The sequence below is a fragment of the Chlamydotis macqueenii genome, chromosome 1 (assembly GCF_036417535.1).
Source record: "Chlamydotis macqueenii isolate bChlMac1 chromosome 1, bChlMac1.mat, whole genome shotgun sequence".
NCBI lineage: Eukaryota > Metazoa > Chordata > Aves > Otidiformes > Otididae > Chlamydotis > Chlamydotis macqueenii.
This window is the reverse complement of record NC_141556.1, coordinates 197,107,684-197,123,682: the sequence shown is the minus strand read 5'-3', so window position 1 is coordinate 197,123,682 and position 15,999 is coordinate 197,107,684. Positions and strand designations below refer to the sequence as shown.

The following is a 15,999-nucleotide window of genomic DNA, read 5'->3' as shown; positions in this document are numbered from 1 at the left end:
AGTCAACCTTCAGTAATAATTCTGATATGACTGTCACCCCTTCCCCACTAAGGGAAGCTGATTTGTTTTCAAATAGAAATTATTTTGTTCCCTATTTAGTGTAATCCACTTTGAAAGCTGCTACTGTGGGCTGGTTTCCATGGACATGTCAGTTGCGTTGATTTCCATAAGGACGGTTAGCTGCCAGGGATGTGCCCTTCTACAGGCAAATAAAATTGGCAAGCAGAAGCTTGCTGTAATAAATTTTTGCTTTTATAAAAATACCTGTACTACAAATTCCAGGTGGAGTTAAAAAAAAAAAAAAAACAGTTTTGAAACTGAAATGGCAAAATGGTAAAAACAAGGTCAAAATTAGAAAAAAAAAATCTTGATCCTTTAGATAAACTCTGAGAACTCCTACCTGTTTCTTTTGTCAATTTACCTTAGCTCAAAAAGTAACTATTTGCTTAGGAGGTTTTCTTCGAAGTGGCTCTCTTTGGCATCTAATCTATTCTTCCAAAAATGAGCCAGGGGGAATGTTTTGGAATTGGAACTGGAATACAGCTGAACTTCACCAAATTGCTCCCACAAAGCTCCCTCTCTTTGTTAGCTTTAACATATTGACGAGACAAAATTGTTTTTCTTTTCCATGAAAGACTGGTTTAATTAAAAAAAAAAGTAATTTCTGATTAATACAGTTCAGTATTTCCCTTTTCTGCATACAGCCCCTCGGGTCAAAAATTACTTTATTATGGTAGACCTAATTATTTTTTTGAAGTTGAACATGCTAGACTATCTTTACTTTCTTTTCTTTCTAGGTGCTGCACAAACTCGCAGCAAGAGCTTTCATTAATGACTATGAAGATGGGATTCTTCATGAGGATGAAACAGAACATGAGGTTTGATATTCTGAAATAAAAAGTATACATTTAAAATGCTAAATAGCACACATTTCAGTGGAATAGAGAAGATTTTCGTGCTTTGTTAAATGTAACTAGAAGGTTACAATTCTAATATCAGTTTAAGGTTAAAGTCACCACATAGAAATATGCTCACAGATAAGATTTTAAAAAATTTTGGGACAGTCTTTTCTTCTTCCCCACCGTAAGAATGTAGAATGTCCTCTATTGGCATAATGTGTTCATATTTTTCCTAATCTATACCCTGTTGTAGGTCATTGGTGATTCTTCTTTTCCTGTGACACATAATGTTTTAGTTTTGTGAAAATCAAAAGCACATAAGTGTGCTTTGTAGTTTATATGTGTTCAGTTTTACATCAATGTTTCTTTTAATTGATCATTTTTTTCTACCTGTTCCATTTGTTAATACTTAACAATCTAGATGAAGAAACAAATCTTGAAAAACATGATTATTCACCTCAGCTTGGAGAACTCGATTATAAGCCAGTTTACAAGCTTTGTTGCAGTTGAGAAAAGGGTATGTTTTCTATATATTTTGTTCCCATTAGCTTCTGTCAAAAGACTCTTAAATTCTTAGCCTTGTACACATCAAAACCAGTCTTCCTTTTGCTGAACAATGATTATTCTTTACAATAGAGCTAAAACTATTATTTTTGACATTATTTCGGTTTCTTCTGCAATATAGCAAGTTATTTTCCTTTTTTTTTTCTTTTGTATTGCTTGTCCTTACTTTACAATCAAAGTTTGTGAATCTATGTGTTCCTGCTGTGATTTTCTACACGGGCTGTAATTCCTAATATTGCTGTGGGAGCCAGACAGGTCAAAGGACAAGGCCAGATGAAGAGCACTCCTCAGTGCATAAGCCACAGAACCCTTTCTCATAAACAGTACGGATGCCAGACTATAGCAAACTGGCCACTCTAGCCATGAATTGCTGAAGTAATGGATTTTGTATTGGCAAAAGGCATTCTAGGGGAGTCTGTGTCAGGTGGAAGTCACAAGGAAAGCAAAACTTGAAAAATCTCTCTTTAATATTGCAGTAAACTATGGAACCTCTTCATTTGTTTTCAGTGTTAGGGCAGTGGTAGGAGAAACAGAGGCTTTGCAGCAAATGGAAAGAAGTACATATAAATGACAACCTTGAAATTCAAAACTTGGTAAGAAGAGTTTTCAAATGGAAAGCTGTATCACGATAAGCAAGATGGTATCAATTGGATTAAGTATTAGGTGGAGCACAGAGAATGGGAATTCATGTGACCAAATACGTGTGTGTACATTTAGCAATAAATCAGTCACATTTGCCTTCCTCTCATGGTCAATGGAAATAAATAGATACTTCTAGAGCTTGATTCATCTCATACTAAAGTTCAATTCCTAAACCAGTTCAGATGAATTTTCTGAAGAGGTTGTTTTCTCAGCACTGATTATAGGAGTTACCTGTAGTCACTATTTCAGATTCAAGGATCGCTTCCTCCAAGCTCAAGAGCAGTTGATCCCAATGAACAGGAAGTCAGGCAAAAATGCCAGGAGGCCTGGCGTGAACATGGATGAAAAAGGAACTCCTGGAAAAACTCGAACATAAAAGGGAAGTGCACTGACAGTGGAAGCAGGGACGGGTAACCTGGAAGGAATACAGAAACGCTATCTGACTATGCATTGACATTTTTAGGAAAGCTGAAGTCCACGTGGGGTTGTGGGTGTGAAGGACAACATGAAGGGTTTCTGTAAGTACATAAGTGGCAAAAGGAACACTAGGGAAAATGTAGGCCTGCTGCTGAATAGGGCAAGGGAACTGGTGACACAGGACATGGAAAAGGCTGAGGTACTGAACACCTCTGTTGCCTCAGTCTTTACTAGCAAGACCAACCTTTGGAAATTCAAGGCCCCAGAGACCATAGGGGAAGTTTAGAACAAGGAAGATGCACCCTTGGTGGAAGAGTATCAGGTTAAGAAATACTTAAGCAAACTGGACATACATAAGTCCATGGGCCCTGATGGGATGCACCCACAAGGGCTGAGGGAGCTGGCTGATGTCATTGGGAGGCCACTCTCAAAAATCATTGCATGATCATGGCAATTGGGAGAAGTGTCCAAAGACTGGAGGAAAGCAAGTGTTACTCCTATGTTCAGGAAGGGCAAGAAAGAGGACTCAGGGAACCACAAGCTGATCAGCCTCACCTTGATCCCTGGGAAGGTGGTGGAGCAGCTAATCCTAGAAACCATTTCCAGGCACATGAAGGATAAGAAAGTCATCAGAAGTAGCCAACATGGATTCACCATGGGGAAGTCAAGCTTGACCAACTTGATAAACTTTGAAGATTAAATGACTGACATCTTAGATGAGGGGAGAGCAATGGATATTGTCTACGTGAACTTCAGGAAGGCTTTTGACACTGTCTCCCATATGATCTTATACAGAAGTTGATGAAGTATGGGCTGGATGAGCAGACAGTGAGGTGGATTGAAAACTGGCTGAATGGCCAGGCCCCGAGGGTGGTGATCAGTGGCAGGAAGTGTAGTTGGACACCAGTGACCCCAGCAGCCAATAGTGGTGCCTGTCATGTTCAAAATCTTCATTAATATTCTGGATGATGGGACAGAGTTGTACCTTCAGCAAGTTTGCTAATGATAGAAAACTGGGAAGGGGAGCTGGTACACCAGAGGGTTGTGCTGCCATCCAGAAGTACCTCAATAGGCTGGAGAAATGGGCTACCAGGAACCTTGTGAAGTTCAAAACAGATAATTTTTACAGCTTTTTACAGTGTCCAAAACAGTTCTTTCATCACCACAATTTACTATTTCATATGGTATATTAACATAAATAAAAGTAGGCCTGAATGAAGAATTCAATGGAGATGCTGGATAAAACAACAATACCTTTTCCTATTTTTTACTGTTTCATCTTGATGTCTACATTATGAAAAAAAGCAGTACCAGTAGCATATGTACATTATAAGAGTTAGATTTTTCTGGAAATATTGCTTTCCTGAGTAACAACTCAAACATTTGCAGTTAAAGATCAAAAGACAGACATACTTTCCAAAAAGCATCTGATTAAAAAGCAACTATAAAATGCAATGATGTGAAGTTATTAGAAATTCCCAGGTCAGGACTACTTTTCAAAATAAGATAACTCAACTGAGTCAATTTAAATATCTTTCTGTAATGCACAGAAAGAAAAGAAGGAAGAAGAAAGAAGAAAAGATATGTTGCAGATTAGCAAGGGAAAACTTGTGTGATTTCATGAACTAGCTATTTATGAAGGATGTCAACAGATTATTATCTGTCATTCTGATTTTCATGTATCTGTTTTTGGAATTCTTCAAAAGATTCAGTTTCCCCTTGTCAATATGATGCCTTTATCATGGTTCAGCTCTGCTCAGGACTAAGCTACAGTCTCTCACTCACTCCCCCAACTCTCCGAAGGAATGAGGGAGAGATAATATAACAAAAAGCTCAAGGTTTGAGGTAATGACACAGAGACATCATTTAAGTTACAGTTACAGGTGAAACAGACTCGACTCTCCTCCGTGGGCCTCCACGGGCTGCAGGGGGACAGCCTGCTCCACCATGGGCTGCACCACGGGCTGCAGGGGAATCTTGGCCAGGAGCCGCATTACTGCTCCCCCTCCTTCTTCACTGACCTTGGCATCTGCAGACGTTCCTCTCACAAGAAATTCTTCACAATAGGCTCAGACAGACACCTCTCAGGTTCTCTTCACATCTCATCTCCTCTCCACTTCTTGCTGGGCCGCGTTGGGCCCAGTGGGCCGCACAGCAGGAGGCCAGAGGGTGAGGGCCGCAAGGCCCACAAGGCTCACGCCTCCCCCTCTCTGCCCACCGCTTCTTCACTCCTTTCCTTTTTTTTTCATTATTTTCCCCTTCTTAAATACGTTATCACTAAACATTCCATGACCCAGTGGTGGGTCTGCCGTAGACCCGAACGAGTCCAGCAGACAAAGGGGAAACTTCCAGCAGAAGGAACTGCAACTAAATAAAGCCAACACAGCCTCTCAAGAAACAGACTTCTAGAATGTTATGTTTGAATTATGTCTGTAAATATAATAGCTTTAATCTCATTTCTAGAATTACTTTTTTGACCCAGTGGAACAAAACATTGTAGACATCTTAAAGAAAAAGCACCTACACAACGCAATGCAGTACCATGCAGAAATACCCAGACTAGCCCATTCAGCTTGGCACTGTATATGCTATGTAATTTGTCTTCTTCACATGATTTTGCAGAATGCAATGTATTTTAAGCACGTCTATAATGATGCTTATGGTTGCTTTCCTTTAAAGGGTGGCAATAGGATTCTGGCAAAAAGAACTGCATAAGATTAGCATTTTATTTCAATTACGTGGATTTGAACAAATTATACATACAAATATATACTGTCCAACTTTACATTTCAGGTGAATCTAATTACTGACAATACATTGTCCCTCAATATAGTAAAAAATGCCAAGTCACATTTACTGGGTTTTTTTTGTATATATACTGTGTATTTTTAATGTACTGCGTTATCCACTTATTCCCTGTTTTCAGCACATTTCAAGCTCACAAAGAAAAATGCCCTGTCTCTGTAATGCCAGAGAATGTTCAGTTTCGTAACTGTGATGCATTTTAATTTAGGATGCTAATGAAACTTGTTCCGCTGATGCTCCAAACATACTGGAAATTATAGCTCAAGAAGATGTAGATTTTTTACCTTACATGGATTGGGAGCAAAACTCAATGGAATCTGGCTCCTTTCGCTCTTCCTTTTCAGATTAATTTGCCTTTAGCAACATGGTAACTACATTTAATAAATATATATTCTTATTGCTAACATTTTTGGTATATTATCCAGTTGTGGTGCTGTATTGTATGTTCAGCCATATAGTAATTGTTAATGAAATCTGTTCGATTTTTAATTATTTTGAATATAATTAATGTCACACAAGTACCGTGTGGAATTTTAATATAAACATGAAAATTTGGAGGAATCTGTCCCAAAAATAAAGTACACCTAAAAATATCAGGAGTGCAGCAGAAGTTTTGAGAGACAATATGATAATACAGACTACTTCTCCCTTCCAGAAGAAACTAACACCTGTTAGAGCATTCTTTCATAAGAATAGACCAGTGTAGATAAAGCCTTAAATTCAACTCTAAGAAGCTGGGGGATGAGGGGAGGCAGAGTTTCAAGAAAACTATTTATCCATAACTAAGTCTCCACTAGGAGGAGAGGTACAGGCAAAGCAGAGAGACTACTGGGAATGGGGATAAGCTTGACTGGAAGAAGAGGACATATTGGTAGCATGCAATGGGACAGTCTCTGCGATGAGGGGGGAGCAACGAGAGAAACTTTTAACTAGTGGAATTCAATGTTTGCTAGTTATGGTAGCTCTGTCTTGACTTTGGAAAATATAAGAGATGTCTGCATCCGTTAGCCAGCAGGTATTAATTCTGTCAGTCTGTGAAGTCATAACAGATGAAAGCTTTACATCTCCAAACTGTGTAGGGGACTCAAGGAAACACTTACTTGTCTATTAAAATATGGTGCACATGACCGTGATGTGCATTTAATACAACTCAGGAATATCGTATCAGCCTGTAGTCTGTAAGGTACTGAGATTGTGAGCTATTTAGAACGGTATCTGGGTGTTCTTTAAGTTAGGTCAAGTCATATAAAGCCATTTTCCTGATCCTTTGGCCAAAGAATTCCTAAGCAGAAGAGTACCAAACATCTATGTCGGTGTATGGTGTCAGTACAGGCCAGGCTCACTAGCTTGTATGCAGCAGCTGCTGGACCTCAGCTGGTACATCTGCCAGAACTGCTGTGCAACATGTGAACTTCCCAGCTTGAGTCAGCACAACCAGAATCCATGCTTCACTTTGCGTAGATCTGTCTTTTATGTATATACAACAGTATTGTACAGTGGAATTTCCTTGGCTTCTAATCATCATTATATTAATCATTTTTATCTTAATAATGCAAACTGCTTCTCTGCTCCCATTTTTTGTCACAGTCAGATTTTCCTCTGAATTTGTCCAGTGTAAGGCAGAATAGGGTAAGAAATGTTTAGTTTAACTAATATATTGCTTTCATTTTGAACATATGAATAACAGCATAATGATACTGCACACAATATAAAAAGAAATACCATTTTTTGATTAAAAAGATAAAAGTATTTTACTAATTCTGGAATTATTTTGTCTCCTTGTAATTTTACTAAACAGGTATTTTCCCAAGCAGCAGCCGATGTTTGTTCAGCTGATTTCCTAAGTGAGGAAGGTGAACCTGAAAGCTGCCAAGTTCAGCCTGAAGAAGTTGCTATTATTCAAAAGCGCATCTCAGCAAAAAGCACAGCACAGGGCTTTGTAAATGTTTCTGAATTTGGAAGTAGTCCTTGCAGCCTCAAATCAAATTTTGGTTTTGCTAGAGATATCACAAAGGAGAGATCATCTGGAACAAGGTCACCTTCACCATATGACCTTCATCTGCTGGAAGTTGCTGAACCTCTCTCATTACTTGCTTTTAAACCTGAGCCAGGAGGAGGAATTGATTTCACTCAACAAAAATCACTTCAGACACCTGCACTCTCAACAGATGTTTTTGTGGGTGTTTCTGCATCTGCTTTTCCCTTAGCTCCCTTCTTTCAAGTAGCGGCAGGAGGCACAGAACCAGTTTCTTTTTCTTCTGTTGCTCCGATGCAGGGTTCAGGACTGTTTGGTTCATCTGCCTCTACATGCACAAATTCTGAAAAGACTAATGTTGAAAAGCAAGTTATTCACAAATTTCCTGGTTTTCAAGCAAATAGAAAAGAAGCATTGCCATGGTTAAAGTGTAAGAAAAAGGCAGTATGTCGGCGTGCTGTTACGGTTCCTGAAGGAGGATTTACTGAGGAGTTTAAGGTTGTGGTAAGTCTTCCATCAGTAGTCTTTTATATATAGAATGCTGCACATGTCATGTTGAAATCCAGGCTGCATTCAGCTAAAGAAAGCTGCCTTTTACATTTGTGTTTCAAGGTTCATGGATGTACAGCCAAAAAAATAATATTCTAAGGCTGGTAATGAGACTGCTTTCCAGTTCAAGAAATCTGAACCAGAAATGCAGAAAGCATTCTCTTTGTTTGGTTGGATTTTAGTTATTCTTTTTCAAAGTGATAAATATTATACTCTGAATTCTGCCGCTTGTTCCCTACTACTCTAATAGACAACTTTTAAATTTAGTTATTTTGTATCATGAAGTAGTAGCTATACAGGTAATAGTGGTAGAATAAGATTCTTAATGAACATGACTCTGTTTGCTATGGAACAATCTGGCTGTTTTATGCCAACACAGGATTCAACTAAGACTTCCATTCAGTTTGGTAAATAGGAATGAAATTCCTGAGCTCCAAAACCAGATGCAGTATTGATCCTCTATTCATGCATTACCTAAAAATAAGATGCAGTAGAAGGGAAAAGTATCTTCAGCCCTGCCCTGAGATAAACATTTTGTAAATTATTTTGTTTTCTTTGCTTTATCAACTGATTTTATAAAGAGCATGATGACATCAAAGTCGCGCTATTTTTTGTTCCTTTCATGGGCAATCCATCATGCTTAAGAAACAGTATAAAATCAGAGCCAACAAGTGGTGATAACGTCTCCACAATCAAATTTTACTCGGGATTTGCCCAGTGTAAGGTGGAACAGGGTAAGAAATTTCTATTTTTAAACAGTTTCATTTTGAACATACAAATGACAGTATAATGATAATGTACATAATACAAGAAGACATACAGTTTTGATTAAAAAGAGAAAAAATATCTCATTCACTCTGGAATTATTTAATTCCTTGTCATTTTGCTAAACAGGAACTTTCTCCAGCTGTAGATGATGTTTGTGCAAATGCTTTCCTAAGTGGGAGAGAATGCACCTTCTTCAACCAGAAAAAAAAGGTTTCTTTTTAAAGAGGAGTGTTTTTTAATCTTTTAAATGCAATTACTTTGTATCATGATGCAGTAGCTGCATGGGTAATAGTTGTAAGATTCTTAGTGAACATTATCCTCTCCAGGAACCATCAAGTTGCTTTATAACAACAGAGAAAGAATGGATTCAACAGAGAACTGAGTTGACTTCTGTGAACTGGAAAGAAATTTTTGCGCTCCAGAATCAGGTACAGCACCCATAGTCTATTTGTGCATTACTTAAAAATAAAATATAGGTAGAAGGAAAAAAATAGTTTTACTTTAACCCTGTCCTGAGATAAAGTAAAATACATTTATAAAATGTTTATAAACAGAATTTACAAGTGTATGATGACATCAGTCATGCTATGTTTTATTGCTTCACGGGTAACTCAGCAAGGTGTGTAAGGAACAGTATAAAATCAGGGCCAACAGGTAGTTTATACACCTCCAGAACCTTTTACAGCTTCCATCAATTTGCAGCTTGGGGACTTCCTGGGACAAGTATAAAATCATACATGGGAAAATAAGTGGAAGAAGTGGATGCAAATAACGCATATTATGCAGGAAAATAAAAAGTAGTTGGGTTTTAGAGGATTGGACTGAGAGATGTTGCAGCAGGAACTTCCCCTGGAAAGTCAGACCAATTGCTAGGGAAACTGAATGAAACCGTACTGTCCAAGAATCCTGCAGGTAGGAGTCAGAGCAGGTAATGTTTAGCTGTGTTGGTTTGGTATGCCCCTTGTGGTGGGAGAAGTCCCTGTTCCACATAACCCATCACCGGTTTGGTCATCTTACCAGCGTAAGGGGTGATAGTGCGTGTCACACAGTCAATATCTGTAAGTAATAAACAGAAGGAGGTTTTCAGGAGTATTACATGATCCAACTGAAGAAGCCACCGTGGGATGCCCTCAGTGGAGACTCCTGTTGTTTATTGGCAGAGATTGGCTATTCAGCATGGTGGTAATATTGAATTCCCTTTTGCTGGGAATACACCCTGTACACTGGACTCACTGACTCTTCCAGGTGCCTCAGCTTCCCGTTCCTTTGTGCAGCAGAGTCCACTTAGTATTTGCATCCTCATGACTCCTTCTTGCTGTTTTTTAAAAGCATTACTTCATTCTGTGTGTAATTAACTATTTTATGTATGAAGTTGGTATGTGAAAATAGTGAAGTATAGCCAACGTCAGCATCAAGAAGAGATACGTATTTTTCCTACATTTTTGACAGGACACTTTTATCAAATTATTTGTAAACATTGAACCATTATGATATGCCACATGGATACAGTGGGAATCAGAGTAGTAGACTTGTGACCGACTCTTGTGGGCATTAACTCCTGAAGTGCAGTTCAAGATTATTTCTTTTTCAACAGAATTGCCAATTGTTTAATTTTAAAAAGAAAAGTGTCTCACAGGTTTTTACACTAATTAATAAAGCTGCAAGGATAGGTAGAGTTTCAAAAGTATTTAACACTTGTCACGATAAGACACGATATTGTGTCGACAGAGAACAGAGAGGAGAGTTACCTCGAACGCTTTTTGATTTGACCAGCCTGCCAGTTTCCCAAGAAAGACGAGACTCTCGTATCCGACCAGCCTGCCACACTGCGTTTAAGGACAAGGGGGGTTTCCTCGAACCCTTTGCCATTTGGCCAGCCTGTCAGGCTGGTGCTGACAGCATCACGGGGACAAATCCCTCTGGACAGCCCGCAAGGTCGGAGGGTGGTCGCCTAACCTGTTCAGGGACTCTTCACAGGCCACGACACTAAGACAAATCCCTTATATCCCCTATATCAATTATTAAAGTTTCCAGAAACTTATATTTCTAGATAAACAAATGTTATTATATATATTTGTGACATGATAAAGGTTCGAAGACAGCCGGTGATAAGATAATGACTGTGAAAACAAACTTGAAACAATATATATCTATACACACACACACACAGAACTTGTGATAAGCTTTAATAGCTAGCAAGATGTTGGTATCTAAGGGCGCATAACACAGAGCTCTTACCCAACAGGCGTCCCTGTGTGGGGGATAGAGAGGGTCAGCCCGTCAACTGGTCCCAGACATTCCAATGGAAGCCTTCCCCAATATCTCCCTTTTCTTAAGCCATTTTTATACGGTTTTTTACTTTTATGTGGAGCTTGAATGACTCTAGTCACACATACCTTTGTTAGGATTGGTGTCAATTTTTCTTGCTTTGCTTTTAAAGCTATAGACTAAAAGAAATTCAGAACACATGCTCAGTGAGGGGTGGTCGCACCTCGGAGGCAGGTAGCTTTTGGGATAGAGGTGTGTTTTGGTATTATAATGACATTATAATGAGCAAAGTTCATCTAAAGGACAGGATTTTGCCACAATTCTTGGCTCAGCAACTGGTATTCTTACTGTTTGACAGTTGCAATGCAGTTCATCAGCTACTGTATGGCCTACTAGCCACCAGGTACCATGAAGTTCCTGTCCCAGCAAGGGAGTGTAACAGAGTTTGGCCACGGTGTCTCCACTCCACCCTCTGTTCTGTTTGTTCAGTTCATCTTAGCATACGCTAAGGGAGGTGGGGTGTGTTGCCTAGGGAACTGCTGTGGCGAGCATGCCAACCACATTTTCTCTTGGAAGTAGCAACTGCATTTTACCCTAGAAATTCTTCTATTCGGATGAACCTTAGAGAAATTAATTTCCCTCCCTAGCCATTGTCTCACAATACTGAAGAATAACTACTTGAACGTCCTGTTGAAAGCCTGTCTTCCATCTGATCTGAGCATAGCAGACAATTTGGCAGTTAATTTTAATCATGAGAGTTGTTTAATTTTTGTCAGGGGAAGTCAGATAAAATAGGATTTTGTTAATAACTGTGTTTAACAACATATATAGTGAACAATTTTGTAGAGACTTTGCATTCTCAGCAGAGCAGAGGGATCCTTTATTGTTTCTTTTGAGTAAGAGGACTGCTTAGTTTTTAGAACTTTAAAAAATAATTTTCAGAAGGAATTTGATTGAAATAAATTTGAAAACGGCTAGTGTTGTCATTGTGCATACTTTATATGGGAATGATTTCAAAATTACTTTGTTCTTACTGTTTAAGAGTTTTTTACAAGGTCAATTTTCCAGGTCAATTACAGATATTTGATGATATATCAAAGGTTTTTGAAGTTTAATATTTAAATCACCTGAATTGATTATGTGGATTTCAGGTTTTGTGTTTGTGTAAGCTTTTTAAAAAATATTCAAGGTTATTCTCTTATGTCAATTTTGTTCATGTCAAATATATTTTCAGTGTCCTGAATCTTTGGCTTATCCATATCTTTGTTTATTTCATAGGATGGCTCTTGGAATCTCAGTCCACAGTTGGGAAAAATCTTGAAATTTGATGTTGATCATTTAATTAACAATGTCCTTATTAAAAAAGGCATTCAGTCACTTGGTAAATACTTTTCTGTCATTAAAAAACAGTGCATTGTATTATATTTCCTGTCTGTATCTATTATTACTCTATATGTCTAGTGGAACTCTCAATAAGATATGCTCAGATCTATGCTTAAATGGATCTCTTAAAGTTTACAAAAGTGCCTGATTTTACTAATACAGTTTATTCTCAACTTCTCTGACAATGTAGTGTCCTGATTGGTAAGCACATCTCCTGGAGAAATATGTGGAGGATGTGAGATAGTTGGAGTAGCAACAGAGATTCTTTTATCTCAATTATTGTCTCTGCTATATTAATATCTACTAAAGAAAAAAACGGAAGAAAAGTCTCTCCTAGGAGAGAGGCAGAGATCACTTCTGCTTTTCACATTTCAAATAATATGAATAATATTTATATAACTCTTCCCCGCACACACACTGCAGCATTCAGTATGCCCTCCACCTACACACACTTTGCTGTTTGACTCAGTCAACTGGTGCTCTCTTTGCTGGTAGCAGACCAGAAAACCGGGAGGATAAAAAGGCAGTTCCTTCTTTCTAAATTATTAGAGCATGCAACACTTCATCAAAAGACAGAAATCTTAACATGCTTACCATTACTGCATGTGTTAAAATCAAAGTAGATTAGAGCCCAAGCAAACACAAACTGCAGAAACCCCAACAAAGCCTTAGCAAATTTAAGTCAGAAAGCCAGGAGCATGTTTGTCAAATCACTAATATGAATACTCTTGATAGTAGTAGATGGTATGGTGAAACAATTAAATAGCATTAGGACAACTGGTGTTTTAAAGTAATATGGAGTACTTTGCTGAAAGTACCTTTTCTGTGGTCAAGAAAGCATTTAAATAGTAATGCTGCTTCCCTTTTCCTCTTCCTTAGGCCCAAACGGAAAGGAAAAGCTACTGCAGTTGATTGCTGCTCTTCTTGTGCTACAGTTCATACGCTGCACAAAGGAACTGAAAGGGATAGTTTTCAAAACACTGATGAAACTGGATGATTCATCTAATTCAAGGTGTGCTTTTAAATAAAATCTTATAATTTAATGTAGTAATATGAACCTTCTCAACATACAGAAGATTAATTTCATTATGGAGAGTCAGTGACTGTATTATAGGATACGGCTATGGAAAAGGTATTAATCATATTGGTGGCATATGGTTTCTTTTAAGAGAATGGATGGAGGAAGGAATACTTTGCAAAATATTATACAAAAATTGAGAAGTATACAAAGCAGTAAAAGATATTTTGTACTTCTTATTAGAATAATGGAATAATTCAGGTCGGATATGACCTCTGGAGGTCATCTCTTCCTTAAAGTAGGGCTAACTCAGATGTTGGATAAATTGTTCAGGATCTTGCCCAGCTGAGTTTTAAATATCCTTTAAAGATGGAGATTCATCAACCTCAACTTTTTTAAGGGCAACTTTCCAGTATTTAATATAACTTATTTTAGAAATTAGGAAAAAAATTATATCAGACTTTTCCTTCATGTAACTTGTGCCTGTCAGTCTGCACCCTTTTTCAGGATTATATTTATGGCTTTGTGTTCTTCACAAGTATACACCATAAAATATTCTGGACAAGACTTTTTAAATTATTAGAGCAGATGCTTCTTCACAGCACAATTTCCTTTAGCTGGGGGAATACTGGTGCTGGCTCACTCCGAACCCCATCCCCCTCACTGCTGTATGTGCCAGTACTCTATTATCTTTTGAATATAGGGTCCCTGCATCTGGAAATTCCCTTTCTTTGAGGGTGAAGTGAACAATTAGCAGCTGACCAGTTTTTTGGTATAGAGGAAAGACAAAGGTCTTCAAAGACTCATGAAGTAATAGATCTCCAGTGAATCTGGATTGCCCTAGCCACCAACAGATTCCTTGTGCCAAAATGGGAAGCTTTAGGCACTTTACATGTTATGTAGGAACAGGATAAAGAAACAGACAAGTGAGCCCTGGAAATCTTCCTCTCTCTTTTGAAACTCCTTGACAGAGGGAAAAATTGGTTGTATTAGTTTGGCTGCTCTAGTCAGGAACACAAATAAAATTGCATTGACTGCTGGATGAAAGCAGGCTGGGTAGACCAAAAAAAAATAAAAGAATTCTAACATATGTGAATGTACAATAAAGGAGTCAAGTTTGCCTTTATGAAATGTATAGTACTTTACTGTGCTGATTGGAATAATGCAAATAAATGCAAGTAATGATTAGGAGTCTACATACTTCCCATGGGGAAGATTCTAAAAAGATACGGCATCTGCATCAGATGGTATTTTATACAGGCTGGATCATGGTACTATAGAAAATTATAGTTAGAATAAATTATTTTCTTCTTGCTCCTTTGGTGGATTTACAATATTTTATTATAATAAAACTTCATTTCTACACACAGTGGTGTTCATTGGGCTTTTGAGTTGATCAAGAAAGCAGTAGAGTGGGTAAGAAGAGTTGAGAGGCAATTTCCATCTATTTGCTATCGACTTGAACTTGGGAAAGACTGGGATACTGCCACCAAGAAGATACTGGGTATCAAGTGTATCTAACATCAGTTCTCTTTCTACTTAAAATATTTAATCACATAATTCTTTACGATACTAGCAGAGTTAGCATTCCTTGTAGTTTTGTGTAAAATGTTTACATTGAGAACATTTGCTCTTATATTATTCCTGAATAATAATTCTCATAGTCACAGACTTAAAGGTATGGAAATAAACGGTCTCATAGTTAGTAGGTCTTGATTTTACATATATGTATTATTTTACTTACCTGCAACTCTGTTAAAAATACCTTAAATTTCACTTTTTTACATTAATATCTTGGGTTCGTTGCAGATTATAAAAGTACTTTTATAATATATTTGTTTTGATTTCTCCTAAAATCTTACGTACTCATTTAATGGCACAGTAAAGAAAGCGTAATGTAGTAACTCAGTTCAATGTGGCAGGAGATGTTTTGACAGATAAAAGAATGTGATAAACAAAGAACAAATAAATATCTTCATAACATACCTGTGTTTTCAGTTGTGGATGGTTTTGCAGTTCCTAGAGTGTGCCTTGAAATGCAAACAGCAGAACAGTTATTTTTTCCCTGCACTGCTTTTCTTATCAGTTATATTTGCGAATACATAGGTCAGTTTTGTTAGGAGGCATGAGTTCTCTTTTTTTTTCCCTGCTGTTACTCTGTATTCTGATTTTATTCTGATGAAAAACTGATTAGTTTTATTTTATAGTGGACCAAACACTGAAGCCTAATAACAAAACCAGACTAATAGTGATTTATTTTAATTTAATAGGCTTTTCACAGGTGTTTGAATAAACACGTTACCTCTTCTAAATTAAGGAGCTGCACGGAATTATACTTCGGCACTTTGTGATCCAAGGAGATATACTTAGAGACTTAGTACAGTTGCTTGCACTGAGGCTGGACCAAGTGTGTCCAGAACATACTTTACACTTATTTGTCCAACCATTGAAAATATTCAGAAGCAGGAGATTCCACAGCCACCACAGGTAATGTGTTACACTGCCCTTGCAAACGGAGAGTGCTCCTAGCAGTAATAGAGAAGTGTTGTAAGAGGTTACTAAGGAAAACTGTGGAATCTCTTTCATAGATGTTTTCACGAGAATTTAAGAAACATCTGCCAAAGATGGAGTAGATACACTTCATCTTGTAGAGGAGGTTGGTAAGAGGGATATCCTGAGGTCCTTCTGTTTCTAAGGTGCTCTGAATCCTT

At 37.8% G+C, this 15,999-nt stretch overlaps 1 protein-coding gene across 1 annotated transcript in view; it reads left to right on the top strand.

Annotated features, from left to right (window-relative positions):
• Positions 1-15,273, top strand: part of PARP4 (poly(ADP-ribose) polymerase family member 4) — a 62,198-nt gene extending 46,925 nt beyond the window's left edge. Inside the window, 8 exon segments of the mRNA XM_086760252.1 lie at positions 798-878; positions 1,321-1,416; positions 5,536-5,667; positions 7,126-7,806; positions 8,946-9,047; positions 12,166-12,268; positions 13,150-13,282; positions 14,659-15,273. Of these exon segments, the coding sequence (XP_086616378.1) occupies positions 798-878; positions 1,321-1,416; positions 5,536-5,667; positions 7,126-7,806; positions 8,946-9,047; positions 12,166-12,268; positions 13,150-13,282; positions 14,659-14,809 (1,479 nt within the window). The 3' untranslated portion in view covers positions 14,810-15,273.
• The last annotated feature ends 726 nt before the right edge of the window (positions 15,274-15,999 follow it).